Source organism: Gavia stellata, chromosome 10 (assembly GCF_030936135.1).
Source record: "Gavia stellata isolate bGavSte3 chromosome 10, bGavSte3.hap2, whole genome shotgun sequence".
Classification (NCBI taxonomy): Eukaryota; Metazoa; Chordata; class Aves; order Gaviiformes; family Gaviidae; genus Gavia; species Gavia stellata.
Window position 1 is genome coordinate 6478227 of NC_082603.1, and position 22151 is coordinate 6500377.

General features: G+C 56.1%; 1 protein-coding gene across 1 annotated transcript in view; it reads left to right on the plus strand.

Moving 5' to 3' along the window:
• The window catches only part of CACNA1E (calcium voltage-gated channel subunit alpha1 E), a 95438-nt gene that overhangs the window by 10860 nt on the left and 62427 nt on the right, over positions 1-22151 (plus strand). The window contains exons 4-6 of the mRNA XM_059822143.1: positions 9538-9641; positions 10433-10585; positions 10885-11066. Coding sequence (XP_059678126.1) covers positions 9538-9641; positions 10433-10585; positions 10885-11066 — 439 coding nt within the window. The remainder of the gene's footprint in view (positions 1-9537; positions 9642-10432; positions 10586-10884; positions 11067-22151) is intronic.

Below are 22151 nucleotides of genomic sequence, written 5' to 3' on the forward strand. Positions count from 1 at the left end.
CGAAGGCAAGGTGTCTCGGTGGGGTGATGCTCCTCGGTGGGCAGCAAGCGGGCTGCCTGCGGATGGTGCAGCCATCACGCAGGACGCTGCTGGCTCTTCTGCATCCGCAAAGTGACTCTAATGGGAGAGCTCCGTGGCCAGGTGGGCTCGGTGCTGTGGGGAGAGTGGCCGGGCACGGCTCCTGGGCTGGCAAAGGTGGTCACATCCCTGGGGACAGTGTGGGACACGTGTCACCCCTGGTAGCAACAAGAGGGGATGTCTTGGCCTCACTGTGCAGCTGTGGTGCTGGGCTGAGCACGCAGAAAGCGGCTGGGTGCCTGGGGAATGCCCGTCAGCCGTCTCCTGGCCCGGGCATCCTTTGGGGCCTGGGCCAAGGGGAAGCACTGGGCTGGGAGGGGGGGTTCGCCGTGGACCTCTCCCTGCCCTCCCCACGGCTCTGGGCGAGCTGACTGTAACGGAGCCGGTGCTGAGTCAGCGCTCGGCAATTACTCACTCGCAAAAGCCTTGCCAGCTCCTTTCAGTGCTGCACCGCGGCGGGCCCCGTGCCAGGGAATCAATTGTCCGTGAAGGGCTGTTCGTGCCGCGCCGGCCACTCTGCCGGGAGGTGCCTGGGTCCCCCTGACACTGCCAGTTGAGGGGCGCAGCCCTACAGGGTCTGCTTCACCACCATCACCTTCCTCACATCCTGATGTTTGCTCCAGCAGGATGACAGCCTCTCCAAGAAAAGCCCGATTACCTGCCGGCGTGGCCCCAGCCGTGCCGGTGCCTGTTGGCATGGACTCACTGGGCTTTTGGGGGGCATTCTCTTGTATGGTGGGTGGAGGAGACAACCCACAGATTTTCATTCTGGACCAGTTTTGGGAAAGGTAGGGGTCACTGGGGGATCAGCTGGATGAGGTTATGGGCTCCTCCGTGCTGTTCAGCTCTTGGTTTTGCCGTGTGGTGCTGATAAAGCCATGGTTGCGCCTCCCTAGCAAGAAACTCTCGCCTGTTTGATCTGCTGAATTATTGGCAAATTTCTTCAGCAAGTAATCCTCGGCTGGCAAATGACTTGCAAACAGCTTGTGGGAGAGGGTTTGCACTTGGTGGTTCACGCTGTGTCGGTTGCATAAGGTGGGTGGTGAATTCTGCATGGGGGACGTGTGCGGGTGACTGTCGGGTTCAGGATCATCTTTGCAGACTAAAACTTTATGCTTGATTAATGTATGAGTGTCTGGACAGAGACTGTTGAGCTTGGGAGAATTAATTGTCACTGGGATCTTGTCACGACTTAGCAAGAGGCAGCGGCTGTGGTGGAGCGGATGTTGTGAGCATCAGAGGTGTGGGGTAGCGCTCATCTCAGGATGCGCTGGCCGGTTTGGGATGCTGATGCATCCCATGAGGATGGACGAGAGACAATATTCACGTGAGCAGGACCCACCCCAGGATGCATCCCTGATGGACCCAGAGGGACCCAGCATCGTGCTCGCTGGCCCTTGTCCCTCCAAGGGTGACACAGAGTATTACTTTTCCTTTCTGAACGTTTTTTTTTTTTGCTACCTGTCTGATAGGAGAGGTGCTTAATGCAGGTGGCATCGCGTCCCCGGGCACAGCGTAGGGATTTCCGTGAGCCGCGGGATATCCTGGACACGCTCTCCCTGGTGTTAATTAGCCTAACGAGGGGCTGTTGCCGTGCACTGTCTCCTGGGACCCTGTGCAGGAATGGATGGCATTGACTTGGGTTCAACTGGTGTTTGCTTCTTATGTCAATAAATCCAGATTTTTTCGTCTCTGTGGAAATCAACGCCCACCTAAAACTCCCTGATGCTAAAGCTTCCACTGGGGAACTAATAGTCACATTTGTAAACCCGCTCTGTTTATAACCTGTGGTTTCCAAATCATCATTGCTGCCTGAAAAAAACAGCCTGTTCTCCCCCAGCTAAAAATATTTTTCTCTGAAAACGTGCAGAAAATACCTTCATTCCTTCTGAGGCAGAGCCGGGGAGGGGAACGTCTGTGCCGGGGATGCTCTCCTTGCTCGTGCATGAACCAGACCTGGCTGGGCACTGAAGCTGGACTTATGACCTGCTCAATGCAGTGTGTCCTGGGCCAAAAAGGGGAAAACTGCTCAGAAATGGTGAGAAGGGGCAGTGGGACCTTGGCGACCTCTTAATCAGTGGTTCCAAGAGGGAAGAGGTTGAAGGGCCTTCAGCCACGAGCAACTGGAGCATCAGCTCCGTGCTCCCTGGGTGCTGTTAGCATAATGAATAGAGAACGAGGAGCCTGCAACAGCCTGCCTTGTCCTACACCGTATTTTAAGGAAGTCATGGAAAAAGAAGGGTTAAACTCTCTCTGAAAATATCCAGGTGGGTGTGTGCTTCACACACTCCAATGCTTGAGCATCATAGCACCGCGCTGGCTTTTTTTATAGCAGTTGCAGCGGTAATACAATAACACGTTATGTGAGAGGTGAAGGGGTGGGGGAACACTTCTAACAATGGGAAAAAATCAAAATGGAAATCAAAAGGCCCTTGTAAAGGCGTGCTGCTCAGGAGCCGGCAAAGCAGTCGCTGTAAAACCAGGATAAATACACCGGGGTCACTAAAACGAAGAGCTGGCGTCAGGGTTTTTCGGAGGCTTTAATAACAGCTGCTACACCTGGATGCCTTTTGTGAAGCCCTTGGGCACTGTGGTTTTCGTTAAGGGCTTTCGTGGGGTGGAGCATGGCCAAGGGAAGGCAGGAATGAATGATCGCCGGTGGTGCCTGCTGTGTCTTTGGCAAACCCAGAGCCAACCGGACGGGCACCAGCCCATGCCGGCGGAGGAAAGCCCGGCTCTCCAAGCCGGGACGGCTGGTCCTAAACCCAATGTCCTCTCTCTGCAAAGGCAAGCGGCAGTCGTGAGCCCGGCCTGTCCCTCTGGCCTCCTGGTGAAATCCTGCGCACACCCGTGCCCCAATTTTCAGCCGTGGCTGGGGCGAAGCAGGAGGGAGCGGTTCCTAAGGAGGCTGCTTCCCTCTTTGCTGCGGGGTTGCAACGGGAGCATGGGGACAAGGAGGGCAGGTTGTTGGTCGTTGTGGTGCTGCCTGGATTTTGGGGTGACCATCCTGGAAAGTACCCGGTGCCCTTTTTGCAATTCCCCTGAGCTCCCCTACGGCAGGGGCAAGGATGCTTTGCCCTCTGGTATTTAGTGCACCCTGCACAACCCAAATCCGGCATGTCTTAGGTGGTCTTTTTGGTCTCAGAGGTTCAGAGATGGTGGGCGGTTGTCCTTGAACAGGTTCTGGCAGAAGATCCATGCAGGAATGTTCATCTGCTGCATCCCCTCGTGGTTTGGGGTACTGGCACCCAGCAGCGTGCCTGGCACCCCATGCATGTGCGAGAGCACACACGTGTACACGTGCACACTCGGGCTGGGAACAAGCTCTTCCTCAGGCGCCGACACCTGCGTTTTCCTAACCGGGGGAGGAGAGCGCACCTCTAGGCAAGGAAGTTTGGGGGGGTGGATATGAGGCTGGGAGAACAAGTGTTAAATTGGAGCACAAGTGCAACATCCCAACAGAATTATTCTGCCAGAGCCTGTACCATTGCAAGGAGTGTTGTCCTATAGGATAAACCAGTAAAGTGACAACCCTGAGTCCGAAAGTGGAGCAATGCTTTGATCACACCAGACAAGACTTTTTTTTTTTTCCCTCTTCCCTTCTTTTCCTTTCATGAATGGTGCCGGTCTCCAACCTGATGTCTGCCCCATCTCCTACCCCCTTCCCAGCTCTTTCCTTCCAGGACAATTAGTAAAGTGTTTGGTCTTTCGTTTGGATGAATAATTAATTCTCCAGCTTTGTGAATGATTCATGTGCCATATGCCATGGCGACGGGACGTGCCTGACATTGGCACCTCGTACAAAGGGCAGCGCTGTTTCCCCTGCCCGGCGAGGTGATGGGGTGGGAGATGAGGGAAAAGGCTTTGTGCTGCTGGGGACGGGTGGTGGGGGGACGTGGGGTGATCCCTGGGCAGGCAGACCCATGGCTTTGGAGACAGGCATCCTGCCTTCCCCCGGCGCAGGGTCCGGCCCGCGTGCTGCTCATGCGCTTCGCCCCATCCTTCCTGGCTCCCGTTTCCCGCAGCCGCTGCGCTGCGGAGTGAGTCAGTCCCTCCCACGTGGCTGCTGGTCCCCGGGGGGGCATCGCATCCCCTTCCAGGCCCCCCTCCAACCTGCGCGGTCCCCCGGAGCTCCTTCCACAGCCCCGACACCCTTGTTCCACATGTCTGAGTGCAGAGCTCTCGGGCTGGGGCGAAGCCCTCGTCCTCCCGTGGGGTAAAGCCTTGGGTCAAGCTGCCGGGTCCATGCGCACCGTTTCTTTGCGCTGCCACGGACCTCGCTCTAGGAGAGGAGTTGCGGGGTAAAAGCCTGGCTCGAGGGAAGGGGAAAGGGGTTATTTTCCACCACATCCTCACACGGGGAGGTGGTATCAGCCAGGCTTGGGTGGATATCGCTGGGGTCTCGGACCTTTCCTTTGGCGTGAGTTTAGCCAACTCCTGCTGCGCTCCGCGGCTGCGTGCACTTTGTTTCTCTTTGCGGGGCCGGCTCTCCAGCCTCCTGGCAATGACTTTAGGTTTCTACTAGGTCCCGTTTGTGCAAACACAGTTTCACCAGCATCTCCTCCCCCTGCCAAATCCTGCATCTGCCGAGAGGCGTTGCCGGAGGCGGGAGGGAGGCGCAGGGTGGGCTTGCAGAGGGGGATGCTCCATTGTGTACCAAATCCTGGGGGCTTCTCTAGGAAGAGGTGGCCTTGGGGGATCATTTTGTCCCCCAGATCGAAGGCTGGTGAAGGCAGATTTCATCTTCACCCTCATCACACCTTGCAGGGAGTCGTTGGTGCCCATTTCACGGCTTTCAAAGCTGCCAGGAAAGACGGGATCAGCAGCTTTGCAGCAGTGCAATCCACTTGTGTCACGGCCCCGAAACCTAGAAAGAGCAAGTGAAGATGATGGGGGCTTTGAGGTTGCTCTGAACTGTGCCGAGGGCAGGACTCGGGCCTGGTGTCCCTGTCCCCTGGCACCTCCAAAGCAGGAGCACTGTGCTCTGCTGGGGCATCCTCGGGGTGGGCGACCCGATCCTGCTGGCCCTGCCTCGAGCGGGGTTTGGACCCAAGAGCCTAGAGTCCATCCTGCGACTCGTGATGCTGTCTGCCGAACGGGGAGGGATTGATTCACCAGCAGAAAAGGGCAAGAATGGGGTAAATTCATCAGGTAGCTTACTTTCCGTGAGCTGTTTGACCAGTGTATTAATTATGAAGTATTCTCCCTCGTAGAGTCAGGTGGCAGTGCAGGCCTTGAGGGGCCTTTCCACTTAATTATAAATATTAATTTGTGCGTCAGCCAGCCAGCCAGCACCCTCCCTGCCCCAGATTTTGAGCTGAGATTAGTCTGTCTCAGCCGATCCCTCCCTCCACCCAGCACACCCTGGAGCTACCCTTCGCTGGGACGGTTTGTCTGCATGTGCCTCTGCAGTGGTCCCCCATGGAAACAGTCGAGGGATGCTCAGTTTGGGGTGGGGGGGATGAAACCGAGGGTCGATCTGATCATTTTGGGGGTTCAGCCTTTGCTTGGGGTCCCCGCTGCAAAGCCCTTTGCAGCATGCTCCCAGCTGCGTGCGCTGTCCCCAAGGGCTGAGGTTTCAGGGCTGCTGGTGCTGCTCGCGATGGGATGACAGGGAGGGGAGCGGGTGCGATGTGCAGCCCGTGGCACGGGCAGCGGAGGCATGGTGGGTGCTGTCGTGTGTGCTAGTGCCCGGATTTGGTGCTGGCTCTGTGCTAGTAAAAGGGCTTTGCGTGGGCAGGGTCGTCGCGCATCTCTCATGGTTTATTCTGCTAAGTCCCAAAGAGCAGATAGTAATTTTAAATGTGATTATTCTTTTTTTTTTTTTGCCCCCCTGGGAAAAGAAATCCATAGGTGCGGGTCTTTAGCTGGGGGCGAGGGCGTGTGCTTGCTCAGCTGCTGCGAGCTGGAGCGGTGCCCGAGGGCTGAGAATCACTCCGTGCCGGCAGCCAGCCCCAAAGCCTGCAGGTGGGGCGGGCCCAGCGGGAGCTCACCCTTCACTCCGCAGCCTGTAAATAAATAAAATAAAATAATATAATCATTCTGGCTGCAAACACAAAGCATTGGATTTATTTTTTTTTTTCCTCCGAAAGCATGTTTTTGTCTGCTGGTGATTGCTCACTATTCAATTATACTTTGGGGGATTAGCATATACTTCCCATCCTGCCTCCTCTCTCATTTGCATTCTTCCAATAGCTCCTCTTTGCTCTTTTCTTCACCTGAAGTCTCTCTTTCCTCTGAAGAAGTAAAACTAACCCCTTTGCCTGGGTGACCTATAAAAACGCCTTCACTTTTTTTCTTCTTTTTTTCTCCAGTACATATGATGAAAAGCATGAGATCATTGGGATTTTTATAGCCCAATCTGGCAGCTTTTTCAAATAACTTGGATGGTGAGATGTAATTTTAGTTTGGGTCCTTGCCTAAAAATAAAGAATAATTATTAGCACATCAGACGTGGATATTGTAAGTGTTCGAAAAGGGTTTAAGTTGTTCTACAGATACCAGAGCTGCTGCCCTGTGTCAGCACAAAGGTCTGTCCCAACCCGAGTCCCATCTCTGCGCCGTGCATCCCGAGGAGCTATAAGAAACCTTAATGTGTGTCAATATATAAATCAGAAGTGGGTCATGCTGGGTGATACAGGTGGCTCTCTGCAAAAGAAAAAAAAAAAAGGCATGCTTAGAGGCTTAATAAGCAATTAACAGGTGAGATGCTGAACTCCGAAGCAGGAAGGTGTGTTTTGAGCATTGTGTTTATTATTAGCAGTAACGTGGTGGTGGTGTCTGTGAACCCTGGCTGTCGGGGAGAGGTGATGTCTGTTACTTACAGCCACTGAAGGGCTTGGGAAAAGCAGACAAAAGCCAGGCTTGCGTGTCTGGAAGCTTGCTTAGCTTTTTCCAGCCACCTCAATTAGTCTAAGAATGGCCTAGAGCTGCTCAGACCCTTCTCGGAGGCTCTGGGGTGCCTCGGTGCTCTGGGATGGACGGGTTTGCCGGGAGCAGCTGCAGCAGCGCATGCTCCCAGCGCATCCGCCCTGTGCCCGCAAAAGGATGCGCAGGCACGTATTTCGTAGCGGTGGGTCATCTTTCTGTCATCGGTCGGGAGACACGTCTGCAGTGCAACCACCTCGCTCTGGTGATCTGTCCAAACCTCCTTCCAAAAGAGCTCGTGATGTCCCTTGTCCCCCAGCGAGGACAAGGAGCATGTCACCTTGCCACAGAGGAGTCCCATTCTTAGCAGCTAATTTAGAGCGCTGGGAAGTAGTGCCCTGAAATCGCCTGAACCTTGCCTGAAGGCTCGGCGCGGCGGCTCCCGAGCCCTTCAAACAAATCTGGGTTAGCGGAGGACTTAGCAGCCAGGGCGTTCCGCTCCCCTCCGCCGCGATGGGCAGCGGGTGATGGTCCTGCCCCGGGGAGGAGATGTGCAGTGGGGCTGGGAGTGGTGATGGCTCCACCTCCATCGCTCTGCCTGGCTCTGTAGGACCACGGCTCATGCTGCTCCATGGTGGTAGGAGAGAGCTGTCGATCCCGCTCTGCTGCCAGGAGCCTTCCAGTTGGGCTTTTCACGGTGCTGGCCTTGCATCGGCGAGCCCTCGAGAGAAGGGTAGAGCCTGCCTTCCAGCCCAGGAGCATCCCTGGTCTCCTGGAGATGCTCAGCCCCGGCTGGAGTCAGTGCAGGGGCTGCGAATGCCTTTCCCCCGTCCCTTTGGGAGGCTGGTTGGACACCAGGCATTGGGATGTGAGGAGCAAAAGCTGAAGGAGGGTCTCGGGGTCTCCAAAGTAGCGTTGGGTGCAGCGTGTCTTCTACGCCGGCGTTTTGGGGAGTGCCGGGTTACCCTGCTCTCGCTGGGAGGTGGCATGAAAGAGATGAAAGTGCCTGTGCTCTTCTCTCTCCCGTGTGCTGCTGAGTGGCCGTGCTTTATCATACTTATTGATTTTGATCTTACAACCAATTTAACAACGCAGCTCTCCCCAGCCTCTGGGTGCTCCTGATTTAATTAAGTCCCTTTTCTACTCTCCAGTCAGCCCCGTGGGTAGCGGGGGCTGGTCGCAGGCTGCGGCACGGGGACCATGCTGAAGGGCGACGGGGAAAAGGGAAAGTGCCATCAAGGGTAAAAGGTCCCCGTATATATCAGGGGGTAAGCAATCTGGTACGCCGGGAGTCATGGGCAATGCATCACAACTGCTGCCAGGGCTGGTCTTTGCAGTCAACCCCTTGCACTAGGGCAGGGAGGAAGAGGAGGATAGGAAAAGGAGTTGAAACAACCTGGTTTGCTGATGGGAGAGTGTTTCTGCTGCCGGGGTATCCTAGGAAACCCAGCCGCCTTTCTGGAGGGGCAGGTTGGTACCTGCCGTACCTCGGGGAGAGGGGGAGAGAAAGACTGCTAATTGTTCAGCGAGCTAGAGAGCTGCTCTGGCCTGTAATTAGATGAATTAGTGGAACAATGACCCAATTTCCCTCGGTTTTTGGATTGCTGCAAACAGCCCTGAGGTTGCTGCCTCCCTCTGTCCCACTCTCCTCCCCGTCCCCTCCTCTCCCATCCCCTGCTCCTCCACTGCAGCCCTCCCTCCTCCTCCTCCCCACCCAGCACCCTGGGGACAGACCTGGATGGGAGAGGAGGCCATGAGCCCCGGCACTGCTGTCTGTGCTCCCGTGGCTCTGCCGGCATCCCCGAGCCGCACAATCCCCGTCCCCCCAGCAAGTACAGGGGCCCCGAATATTTCCACTGCTGGACTCGGTGTGCACCGGCTCCTTTCTGCCCCAATTTGTTTTCCAGAGATGGGCTTGGAAAATCTTTGTTTTAAAAGAAAACCTCTGGAGTCCTTCCTCTGCCTGCTGGTTGCCTTCCACGGTCATCAAACTTTCATTACTATAGATTTTTGAATGCGTGTGAGGTTCTCTGCTCCTTCTTGGCAATCCCAGAGGTGGGGGTCCGAGGAAGCTCCATGTGTGGAAAAAAGCCAGAGCAGCTGATGGCTGGAGGTGTTGCCAGGGGAGCATGGGTGACCGTCAGGGGAGCGACCTCCATCTCTGGGGCACCATCTCTGGTCTATGTGCCTCCTGCCTGGAAGGGAGGTTAAACCCACGCAATCGTGATGAGCGTGGTGTCGGCAGCATTGAGACCCCAGAGTGCGATGGCACAGCATGGGTGATGGCCAGCGCTGTGGCATGGGGCTGTCCGCAGCCATCATGGCATGTGGGGGGCATCGATGGGGGGCTGCCAGGGCTGGGTGGCCCTTGGGTGGCTTTGGCTGATCATAGTGGCCCATGAGCTTTGGTGCCAGCATCAAACGGGGCTCGCTGGCATGTGGGCTTTGGGAGGCATTGAATCTCCGTACCTGCCTAGGGATGTGGTCTTCCTCGTGGCTTCCCCCAGCCTGGTGTGGGAATGTGGTTCTTGGCAGTGGGGTCTCCAGGAGCTTTGCCCAGGATAACTCTGCTCTCTCCCTGTCTGCCCGCAGCATCCTCGCCACTGCTGGGACGCACTTCAACACCCATGTGGACTTGCGGACGCTGCGGGCCGTGCGCGTGCTCAGACCTCTGAAGCTCGTCTCAGGCATTCCCAGTAAGTTGGATGCTCCTGGTCTTCCTCCCGGGGTGTCCGCATCTGTCCCTGATGTCTTTCAGAGGCAGAGGGGTCCTCGTGCCACCTTGGAGACATAGGGTGAAATCAGGGAAGAGGGGGACAAACCTCCCCACGTAGTGGGAGCTCTAGGATGGCAGCGTTTGGTGTCCCTGGGTGGCATTTCCCCCCACCCAGCCTGCTCTGTGCTGGCACAAGGCTGGGCTTGGTGGCTTGCCGGGGCCCGCCGGCGGCTCCACTTCCCTGGCCAGAAGGCGGTGGGTGGATCCTCCTGAAAGAGGAGTGAGGTTTATTCAGGGGAGATTTTAGGTTTTTTGCAAGATTTCATCTGCCGACACGGGGATAAATAAAGAAATTAAGCTGCTGCTGGCACCGGTCCTGTGGTCCCTGCTGCCCTGGGCACTGTCTGGTCAGTGTGCTGGATCCGTGCCTTGGGGGCAATGTGGGGGACAGAGCGGCGTGGGCCGGGTCCCACCAAGTCTACGTGGAACAAGGACAGGCAGGACACCAGAGGGGGGACCAGATCCAGAAACCAGCCCTCCTGGAGTCTTGCTCTGCAGCCTGGCTCTCCCTGCTCTCCCTGGGATGGTGCTTTCCTCCGTGGTCCTCAGCTGCCCAAAGGGATGCTCCAGGCTGTGCTGGCCTCTTGCATCTGTCTGATGACAGTCTGTCCTTTCTGCTCACTGTCCTCCTCTTGCCAGATGGGATGGATGTGCCCCAGGCAGGGGGTTTGGATCACTGTCCTGAGCTGTGCTCTTTCTTTCCCCTCCCAGGCCTGCAGATTGTGCTGAAATCCATCATGAAGGCCATGGTGCCTCTCCTCCAGATCGGCTTGCTTCTTTTTTTTGCTATCCTCATGTTTGCCATCATTGGCCTGGAGTTCTACAGCGGGAAGCTGCACCGAGCCTGCTACACAAACAATTCAGGTGGGGAGAAGGGCTTTGCATCCCTCGGCTGGAAAGCAGCCGGGATGAGCACGTGTTGCCATTGTAGGAAGCCCAGGGCCGAGAAGATCCTGCGTTTTGCTTCATGCGCACCAGGCATCACCCGGTTGCGTTCAGGATGTCCCAATTTTTTACAGGAGCAGTTTGTGTGCAGCTGGGGCTAGTCCCAGCGGGGTTCCCGGCTCTGCCCCAAGCCCATCTGTGTTCAAGCTCTTCCCTTCGCCTGTCCTGTACCTCTCTCTTACCTCTGCCTCCTTTGGCTCTCTGCTGTGTGCTCGCAGGTGAACTAGAGGAGCTGGACCCCCCCCATCCATGCGGGGTGCAGGGTTGCCCCCCAGGCTACGAGTGCCGGGAGTGGATCGGTCCCAACGATGGGATCACGCAGTTTGACAACATCCTCTTTGCTGTGTTGACTGTCTTCCAGTGCATCACCATGGAAGGGTGGACCACAGTCCTGTACAATGTGAGTAGCTCTGCTCTGGGGTCTCTTTGGGCAGCTGGGCGTAGAGATGGGGAGCCAGAGACAGTATTTCTGTGTGCTGGAAGCCTGTAAGATCCTGAGTTTCCTTCGTGATGAGGATGGGGTCGGTCCTTCCCATTCGGGCAGGAGATGGGGGATAGAGAGGCATGTGTTGCCTGTTTCTGGGCAAAGGGATCTCTAAGGCTTTGGCCCCCATCTCTGGGCTGGTTGTGCAACCCGTTGTAGAGAGCAAAACCTCATGGGCACGGGCTGCAGCAAGCCTCCTGCTCGAGGGCTGTCCCTGAGGAGGCATCCTTCCTTCCCTCCTCCTCCTCCTGCGCTCCCTGGGGCAGCTCCATAAGAGTGGACGTGGTTTCTGGGCACTGCGCATCCGTTCTCCCTGCGGACAAGGCAGCGGATGTGCCTGCATCCCCACGGTGGCCTCGGAAAGCCCCGGAGCTGGGCTTGGACCCCCTCCCTGGGGCAGGGGCAGCGTTTCGGTGTCCAACAGGGAGCCAAGATCTTTGGTGTTTGTGCTGCAAACATCTGTCGGTGCTGACGAAGCAGGGAATGGCTGGGCTGCGTTCTTGTGGTCTGCAGTCGCTTGAAGTTGCTGATGCCCAAGCCCTTGGGATGCCCAGGGGGCAACTTGAGGGCAAAGCTGGAAGCAAGAAAAAATGCTACAGGCGATCGCAATGTGTAATATCTTTGTGAGCGATTGGCCATATACGTACGTTTTAGTTTATGGGCTAGAAGCAACCGCGCCAGTTCTGTTCCCAGCCTAATTTCAGCATCAATTTTGGCGTCATTGCACCGGGAATGTTTTTATACCCTGGTTCCCATAACGCCTGGAGATTTGCAGAGTGGCATTGCTCTGCGGGAGGCAAATTGGATGGCTTGTGATGGGGAAACATGCTTCGACAGTTACTTCGTCGCGAGCAGAAAGGCTGATCTTTAAGCCCAGGTGAAGGCATGGTGCTGCTGGCGTTGGGGTCCCCCTCCTGCTTGGTCCACCCCAAGATCCTTCTGGGGGTACAGGATGGTGTGCGTGGGCAGACGGACCATGAAACCCAGACTGGGATAGAAAGGGGAGAGTTCATGGCAAGATGTTGACCTTGCCATGAGGATTTGGTTTTCCTCTTCCTAAAATAGATGGTGGTGTCAGGATCTTGCTGCTTTAGTGGGGAGATTAGGCAGGATTGAACCACCTGGGAGCTCAGACCGAAAAAAGACATTTCTTGGCTGCTTCTGGCGTATCAATGAGATTAGAGACTTGACTACAGCGCCTATTGCCCAGGCATAATTAAGTATAGTGGGAAAGGTGTTTTCTCCTGCCTGGTGGTGTGGTTCCCTTGCCTTTAGGGCGTTGGGCAGCTGCTGCCTGCTCACACCGCTGTGCCGCAGCCCAGGCGTACCCAGCACTGCCCGTGCCTGGCACCAGCGACCTGCCCTGCGCCTCGTTTCTTGCATTAATGACTGGCTCTCTGCAAAAGCCAGGGGCTGCTTCCATCATGTCCCCTCCTCCCCGTCCTTCAGTGCCTGCAGCAAATAGCAGCAGCGCTCCCCGTGCTAGAGCCCCGGTTGCGGTGTGCGAGGAGCCGGTGAGCTACACAGACAATTTATGGTCTGATTGACCTCGTGGGTTTGTACTGGCAGTTCCCAAGAAAGTCTGGTCTCCTGCTGTTTAGGGTGTCATTACTGGGAAGGCTGGAGCTGACCCATTTGATACCTGGGATTTGCTGATCCACCATCTGGATCTCACTGAGGGGTAAGGGTGGGAGATGCTGCTGGGAGCACTGATAACCATGCTCCGTAGGACCTACCCTGCGGGATCCCCTGTTTACCACCGTAGTTGCTAAATTGGGGGTTCTCTGGGTCACTTGTGGAACCACAGCCCCAGTATCCGAATGCTCTTCCCAGCACCAGTCGCAATGCCGGGCAGACATGCTCTGTCACGGTGTCCCTGATGGCCAGGACCGTAAGGTGCCTCCCTTTCCTGCTCCTCTGCAAAGAACCAGCTATTACTTACCTATAATGGAAAGGATGAGGGACCTTCCTTGGCTTTTAATTGAATGAGGATTGGGGCCTTGGTATAGTAAAATGCTGCTGATTCACTCTGGGAGGTGGCGAGGGACAGGCACTGTTCCCAGCACTGTCAGGCTGCGCCTCCCGCCCTCCCCGGGGACACGCAGGGTGCCTCTAGGTTGCAAAGGCTATGGGTGCTCAGTCCTTCTGCTGCTTGAAGGCAGCAAAATAGGCTTTTGCCTTTTTTTAATAGAAAAATGAGGCATACACATGGGGGATGCAGTCCCTGGGGGATGCTGGAGGAGGGCTGGGCAGGGGTGGAAGGCCACCGGGATGCTCTACTGTCACCTTCATCACTTGGAGCAGCAAACCAGAGCAGGCTCCCGCTGCTAACCGGCATGGACCTTGCCCAGCACATACCCCAGGTTTGGGGGGATCGGCGGGGGACTCTCTGCTTTCCCACTGGAGTAAAGCGATGGGAGGCTGCATCTTTGCAGGTTAATGCCACAGAAGAGAGGGAGATCGGAGGAGAACCACTTTAGCAATCTCTCAAAGAAATTGCTTACTATAGTGTTCCCCTGTGTAACTGTATCGTGATGTTAAGATCCATTTTTCCACAATTTTACTGGGTCTAGAAGCATGGCTCCCAGAATTTGTAGATAGTATCACGAAAAGCTAATCGGCCCCAGGGTACTTTCCACGTGTGTTATTTCATGGATATGCTTGCCTTTCACTTTGTTTTCATCAGCCTGGCCTGCGTGAAATGCTGTCTTGCGAGGCAGAAATCACAGTATGGGTTAAAAAAAAAAAAAAGCCTCAAATTGTGGGGTGTTACGGCTTTTCCAGCTCCCGTCCCTGGGAGCCTGAAGGACTTTAATTTCTTTTAGAGGGGAGTTTCGGCTTTGCGGTTCCTCTGGCTGTCTCTGTGGTCCAAAACAGGGACTAAGGAGTATTTTTCTTTTCTTATTATACTGGAGCAGATGCCCCTTCCCTGGGCTGGCTTGAGATCAAACCTGATTTCTGTAGGGACCAGTTGGGAAAAATAATGCTGGCAAAGAGGCTCGCTGTCCTACTTCTCCACCTCTGCCCGTGCGCCGGCACGGGGAGGGGCCGAGTTGCAGTTTTGTCATTAGACAGCGATGCTGGGGTCCGGGACGGGGTGGCTGGGCTGGCGAGGGGCTGCCGGTGCGTGCCATGGGCTGGCCGGGCATGGCATAGGCGCTCGGTGGGGCTGGTGGCTTTGGATGCTCAGCCTGGCTTCCCTGGTCCCAGAGAGCAAACAGGAGAGGAGTTTGAAATTGTTATTTTCTCTGAAACGCCGACTCGAGAGGCTGTATTTATTCACCGAGATTGTTTATTCGCTTTCCCGTTTGGAAGCGCTCAGCCGCTGTGCTTGCAGGTAGCGAGGAGGAGCCTGGCTTGCCGGGAGCTGCCACTCTCCTCTTCCCCCACGTTGCCAGGAGCAAAGATGGGAAGAAAAACACCTGTGGCAAGCACGTGCCGGGGCTGTGGGATGGCCTGGTGGGCTCCACAGGGAGAGGGGTCAGCCCTGCCTGTCCCGGCTGGGTCCCTTGCCCGGAGCACTGCTTGGTGCTCTCCGGAGTCGGTAACACCAGTGAGGCGGCACGGGAACCTCAGCCCCTAGTCGGGATTTGGTTAGTTCGGGACAAACGACAACACACGTGCACGGAGAAGGCTGCTGTTCATAGCCGTGGGAGTGATGTGAACGTGGAGAGATGCAGGCAGGGTCTGAGGCTGCCGCGAGGCGCAAGCGGTTGCAGTTGCGAGCAGTTGTTGAGGTTGCGTGTGGTTGCAAGGGGCCACGGGTACAACCATAGGTACATGTTCAGCCGTGGCCACGGGCACCCTCCACTCACACCAGGAGAGGCTCTGAGCGCTTCACAGGTACAGCATGGCCGGTGCAGAGAACCAGAGCCTGTTGTGTGGGGACAGCCTGTTCCCCTGCGTGGATCTGGCCGTCAGGTTAAATTCCTGATCCTAATGTTATGGCCCCAGTAAAGTCCCGAGAGCCGGAGCAACCTGCAGACAGGCTCCGACTGCACTGCAGCGATAACCAAGCTGCAGCTCGGTCACGCAAAGAGCTGACTTGACTTTGCACAGGGCTATAGCTATTAGCAACGATGGATAAAAGCATTTGCCTCCTAGGCATATGCATTAAAGCAGCGCTGGATGAGCAGCCATGCTGCTAATTAAAACTGCATGGCAAGGCATAACCAGAGCTAGCCAGCTGCAGTTGCTTGCTGTAAACCCAAAAGGCCTCTTGTTGCACAAGGGATTGGGACTATAGGGAAGCAGGAGGGCAAAAAGCCATGGGGAGCCTTAGGAGTTGCCGGGACTGGGTGCTGGGAGCTTTCTGGGTGCTTTTGCAGCAGGAGGAGAGTGTTTGCTGGGGGAAAGAGAACAGAGTCCTTAGCAGCTTTCAAAATACCTCCCAAAATGCAGTGGTTGTGGGCAGATCTGTGTGCCATAGCCTCGGGGGAGATGGGGTGTGCAGGTCTTGCAGCCCTGGGCAAAGCTAAACAGCCGGGCGGTTGCAAAGGTGCTCGTTAGGTGCGAAGCGCGAGCCGTGCACGCGGAGCCCTGCAGCACAGACTCTGCAAGAGCGGCTATAAAATGCGAGCTGCTGCAAGGAAGGGGGTTTGCAGCAAGCGTGACTCAACAGCTACCTGCTTCCAGCACGCCCGAGGCGCTGCGGCCAGGAGGGTGCAAGGGGAGCCCACCCTGTGGGAGCGCTGGAGCCCGGCACCACCCCGGTGTGCGGGATCTCCTCTGCATGCGGGGTGCAAAAGGACTGAGATGAACCTCACCACGTGCAGAGGTCGGGGTTTTGTGCTGCTGAGTGTGGGGCTGGGTTTTCAAAAATCGGCTTGGGCTGCTTTTGACCGTGAAGCACCAAACTTGAGATCTTCTGCTGGAGCCTGGTTTTCAAATATGGTGAATCATCCATCCTTTTTGAAACGGGCGCTATTCAGGCGGCCCTGATTTGGGGCACTGGGAAAGGGAGGTGTGTTAAATCACTGGCTGTGCTGGAGCAGATGGATTGGAGATGGGTGCAAGGCTCAGCTGTCCTGCTCCCTGCCAGGTCCCCAGCTGCACTAGTTGAGTGGCCTTGGACAGGCTCAGAGGAGGAATCTGTTTCAAAACAGTTGCTTTTCCACGTGTGTGTGTATAAAATTGCTCATCACTTGTTGGCATAAATTCCCGGGGTGTCACGGTCGTCCCTTGGAACGCTCAGCACTCAGCTGCTCTCCCCGGAGCACCGATGTGTGAACAGTGGGACCTGAGCATCGTGCGGGTCTGGGTGTGTTTCTCCTCTTGCCTTTTGGAGAGCGAGGGCAGTGCCTGGCTTTTTGTGGGGCAGCCAGGGGCCAGCAAAATTAATGATTTGACCAGAGAGGAGTTTGCTCCTGTTGGGGTTTGCTTGGACTTGGAGCTGAGCTGGGAAACCTCCCTGAGCCCTGGTGCTTCCAGGAGCTGCTGCAGCTCCGTTGGACATCAGTGCATGTCCCCTGGGGTCCCTGCTCCCAAGGCAAGGGCTACAGTGATGCCAGCCACATGCCAAGGGTCATAGGGACTCGGCAGCGAGGGCCGGTGTTGCAAAGATCCCCCCAAAACAGCACCTGCCCTGACACCACGGTGGTGGGCAGAGCACTGGAGGAGCTCAGTACAGCAGTGGTCCCACAGTGAGGGGCTGAGCCAGCCCTGCTGCTCCTTTGGGCATTGCCAATGGTGAAGCTGGGAGTGTGATGGGTAACGGTGGCTCCTGGCAAGGAGCAGTGCTGGCCAGAGATGATCTTTGGGGAGAGGAGAAGGAGGGAGAGAGGCTGGAGAGTGGAGGAGATGGGAGGGATGGCGAAAGAGGGAAACCACTTGGCTTTTTAGCCTCTGTGCACTGGGACGTCGCCTGGGTCTTGAGCTGGAACGCTTGCAAAGGGAAAAGGAGTCCCTTCTTGTGTGTTTTAAATTAAAATGCAACACGAAAAAATATCCTGTTGGGGAGGTATGAAAATTTAATCAACACCCAGTGCTCTTAGCAGCTTGGTAGCAAGCACAGATCTTAATGCATCTGCAGCTATTCTTGGTGGCTTCTGGCCGGGCGGGCAAAATGGGGTGTGCTGGGGGGGGACAGGGGCTCCCAAAAAGTCCCCGGCACTCATGGCAGCGCAGGACAGAGCCCCTTCCTACTTCTTCCTCCGAAACGTTAGATGCTGAGTGTTTTAAATGCGATTAAGCTAGCGAGGACTTCGGAAAGGAGACTTCAAGTTCCACCCTGAAGGTTTAAAACCTGCCTCACTTTTAACGGAACAAGCCGGTTTTCCCCAGTGGCTCCTGCTGGTGCCCGAGCCGGCAGCTCGCGTGCTGCCAGCCGTGGGTGCTGGAGCCCATCCCCGCCAGGCACGTGTGCGGCAGCCAGCCTGCTTTACCCTCTTCTCCTTTTGGAAGAAACAGCTCTTTCTCCACAGTCAGCAATGCCAGACCCTCACCAGCTTGCCAAATGTTCCTGCTTTCCCCCCACCCCCTTTTTTTTTCCCCCTCTCTGTGTGTGCTGAAATGACACAGCAAGAAAAAAACTGTGTCTGCTGGATCCCCAGCTTTGCAGGCATGTTCTGTCAAAAGCTCCCTGCCCACACTCTCCTCCCTGCCCGTACGGGAAAGTCTCGCTCCTAGACCGTCTGCCGGCAGGAGTTGGGGAGCAGAGGGGCATGCTCCGGCTCCGATGCTCCGGCACCGATGCTCCGGCACTGCCCAACAACTCCAGGCTCAAGGGGAGGAGGTGGCAGGGGGGTCTCGGTGCTGTCTGGTCTCCGCTGCTCATCTTTGTTAAGCCCAGGGTCTGTAATGTCATTAGCAGGTTTGGTGCTGGAAATTGTGCTGGCGAGGCTCTGCAAAGCTGTTTCCGTGCCTCTGTGTCGGTGCGTGTGCTGCTGTGCATCAGGGCTGGACCGGGGGTATTGGGGTGAGTTGGGGTCCTTGAGCAAGGTCGCACATGGGTCTGTTGCCCCAGAGCATCGCAGCCGGGGTTGTTCCCGTATTTAGGAAATGTATTGCAGGGCCTGAGCTGCTGCTCTGGGCTTGCAGCGTGCTCAAAATAAAGCAGGGATCCAGCCCTGGCAATCACCAAGCCCCACTGAAAATAACAAAACCCCAAAGCTGATCCCATGAAAACCATGTCCCGCTGCAGCATGCAGGCTCCGGGTCCAGCCGGACAGGCAGCGGCACCGGCACGTGTCCGAGCCCAACGCTGAGCATCTGCACTGGGAACGCCGGCGCAACCTTAGCCAAGTGCTGGGTTTAACGAAGGCTGCGGAGCTTCGCAAATGCTCCGTCAGGAAAAGTTCATCCTGGCTGTGGGGCGGTTAGGGAGTGCTGTCATCCGGGGCTGGGGAAGGCGCAGGAAGGGGTCCGGGCAGGGGGAAGGTGGGGGTTCGGGAGTAGAGGTGGGGGCAGCTGAGGGGTTGCAGCGAGGGGTGGCTGGTGGGAGAGGAGGAGGAGGCACACGTGGGGTCAGGGTCTGCAGATCGATGCTGGGGCATCTGGGTGTGATTTCTTGGTGGATCAGAGCAGAACAGAACAAAAACTGCTCTCCGTGCCTATTTCAGATGTTTTGAAAACACTTGATTTTTAGTAATGCTTCCAGTAATGCATTTTTTGCATTCCATTCAGAAAACAGAAAAATGAAATATTTTGGGTTTTTTCCTGTTTCCCTGCTCCTTCCCCTTCCCCACACAAGCATGCCCATGCTCTGCAGGCTTTGCTGAGCTTTCTGGGCCCCTCTGCAGGGACTCCTGCCTGCCCCCGGCACCCCAGAGCACCCCGGGGCCAGCAAAAGGCAGCGCTGCAGGCAGGGCATCGGGCAGGAGGTGCCCACCCTGCCTGGAGACCCCGGCCCACGGCCGTGGCAGGATGCGTCCCGCCACGGGCCAGCCCCGGCCCTGCAAAGGAAATGTACCAATTTCCTCATTAACCTGATTTGGAAAAGCAAAGCATTTTCATTCAGATCTTGTCCAGCTGATGGGTACCAGGCAGGGCTGGCGGGGAGTGAAGCATGGCCCTGCATGCGGGAGATCAAATTACCGCTATTAAAGGGAAGAAAGAGATCTGTTACTGCGCTGGGGAGAGCAGCAGCGGGTGTCAAGGTCTTGAGGGAACTGGTTAGGCCAAGGAATCTGCTGTAAGGTATTTTTTTAGTTATTTTTTTCCCCCCTTTTTGCTGGGGTGTGGAGATTTTGAGGCTGTTCCCGCTGTCCTGTGTGTGTTTCTCAGCTGGATGCAGCTGTGGTTTGCAGGTTGGGGGCTGCAGAGGTGATGCTGGGGGGGATGGCGTCAGCCGTGGTGAGGGCATGGTGCATGTCACCACCGGGCAAAGCCCATCGGGAGTTGCCAAGCCAAGGATTTGGCACGTGAATGACGGGAGCTGTGGTGTTTTTGCACCCAGCAGGTCTGCTCTGCCCCCACGCCGGGCAGCAAGCCCCCGGGAGGTGCTGGGGAAGGCAGGCACAGCGCCCAGGGCAAAGCCTCCTGAGATCCTGGCTTTCCCTATCATCCCCAAACCCCCTTGCTGGGATTGCAGCTGGGGGCACAGGCAAGCCTCTCCTGCCCGGCTGTGGCGGTTGGGATGGTTTGGTCACCCCGTCGCTGCCTGTTAAAGGCCGCCTGCAATGCAGGCAAAGCTGTGGGTCCCCGTGGGAGCTCTCCGGGGGGTGGGAGATCCCTGGCAGAGGACCACAATGAGAGCAGGATGGGGCCACCGGTGCCGCTGGAGGTCCCATGGATTTCCCCCCCCGCCCTGCAGTGCTACCGTATCCCCTGAGCACGTCATGGCCAGTTGGTTACAGTAATGAATGTATATTACCGCGATCTAATTATGTGCTGTTTTGGTCCGTATTCAAACAGAAACCACAGAGGCTCTCTCCTAACGCAGATGGATTTTGAGAGGGGACTTGACTGCCTATGGGGCATCAGTGCGGGCAGTAGACGTTGGCCAAGCTGGTTGTGGAGGTCTCCAGGATGCATCTCCTGCTGGGGAAGGGGCAGAAAGCGCCCCTGCTCTCCAGGGAAAGCCTGAAGTGGGAGCCTAGCCCTGTTACTAGACACTGGAGAATCAACAAGGGTGGGTCTCTGTCTGGATGAAGTCCAGCAGCTCCTTGCATCCTGCTGCTCCCCAAATGAGTTGGGTGCCCACAGCCTCGGTCCCCAGTCCCCCTCCCCAAGCTGGTGGGCAATGAGTGGCCGTTAAAGGTGCCCTGCACAGGCAGAACATGCTCTCTGTTTATTTTTAGGTAGGAGAGACTGAATTTGCAGGGTTTTTTGTGGCTTGGTTCCCCCCCGCCCCCCCCCTTCCCCTATAGCAAAGAAATCCTAAAGTTTCCCATGCGAGCGCAGCCCGAGGGAGGGTACGTGTGGGCTGCAAGCTTGTGCTTTGCATTCGACTCAGGTATATATTTAGATTTCTTTAGATTTCTGGCCCCCCAAGTGAGACCTGCTTTTGCAGCTCCCTGTGCCTTTTCCCGCCCTTTGGAAAAAAAAAAACAAAACCCACAACCCAATACAAGAGCTGCCGAAAGAATAACCCTGTGCTGGGGGTTGAGAAGCAGGACCTGGCGGGGGCTCCTTTGCCAGGTGGGGACCTGCTGTGCCGGCTCCGTTACCCCATGAGGGTCCTGCTCCAATGCCTTGGTGGTGTCATTTATAGGCTCAGAGGCTTCGTCAGCAGTGGGATGGGTCGTGTCCGCGGCAGAGATGCGAGTCCAGTGGTTCAGCTCCTGCCAGGGTATGGCTGGGGGGCTCTACCGATGCCTTGGCATGAGAAACACCCTTGGGTGCCGAGTCCCTTGGGGAGGCTGTGGCTCCTTAGCCTTCACCAACAAGCTCATGTTGGTTTGGTTGTGTTGGTGTCTCGGGTATGCCTGGAGGCAGCAACCAACACATTTCTTGGTCTGGTGGCCATGAGAGAACTTAGGTGGTGGTGGTTTAGGCTGGTGGGGTGCATAACGAAAAGGTGGTTGTCTTAAAGGGAAGGGAAAAAGCAGCAAAGATCGGCCGTCAGGCAGCTCCTCCGTTTCCCACAGGGCTTGGGTGAGCGATGGACCTGGTCTCCAGCACAGGGAGCCAGGGGCAGGAGCAAGCAATTTCTTCATTAAAGGAGTTACAGCGTTCGTGTAATTTGGGGATTAAACTCCCTTTGTCTACCTTGACCTCTGCACATGATGACCTCCTTGTACCTTCAGCAAAGGGGAAAAAAATGGTGGGAAGGCACAGTGGATCAAGGCAAGGAACCACTGCCTATGGAGGGATATTAAGAACAAACTATACCCCAAAGGGATGGGAAAAGGGGCTGCTCAAGTCAAGACAACTACATCCTGGCACTGAAGAAGTTGCGAAGTGCTATGGGAGCTGCCAAAAGTCACGCCAACGCGGACCTTGTGAAGAACGCTCAAAGGGGCAGCAAGCAGTTCCCCACTTCTGCAGACGGAAGCAAGGCAAGGTGAAGCAATGACTGGGGAAATTTGGGCACAGATGGATATTTCACCCCAGCTTTTGGTCAACACCAAGCTAGAGGCACAAAAAGGGCTGGATAGTGGGAATGAGGACACGGGCATGAGCGCAGCCGATGTGGAAGCCAAGCACTGAGGCCATCGCACCCATCAGCCCGGCGCTCAGGCTGGCTCCCTGCCCCCCGCCGTGCTTGGAGGGAGCTGGCACATGAAATGGCAGGTCTGGTAACAAGTATTTTTAACAACTCCATGGAGTTGGGGGAGGCACCATCTGACTGGAGAATAGCGAATGCAGTGCCTATATTTAAAAGCGGGGGGAGGAAGGGAAAAAACGTAAGGCAGGCAGGAATAGGGCTGTAAGCCTGACCTCAATCGCATGCCATTTTGGAACAGATTTGGAAGGCAAAAGAGGAAAATGAATCATGGGTTTGCCAAAGGTAGGTCACTCCAGGCTAACCTGGCATCGGAGACCTGGAAACGCGTAGAGCTGCTCTTTGTAGTAAAGCTTTTGCTATGGGAAAGTGTTAATGAAGCGGAGAAGAAGGGA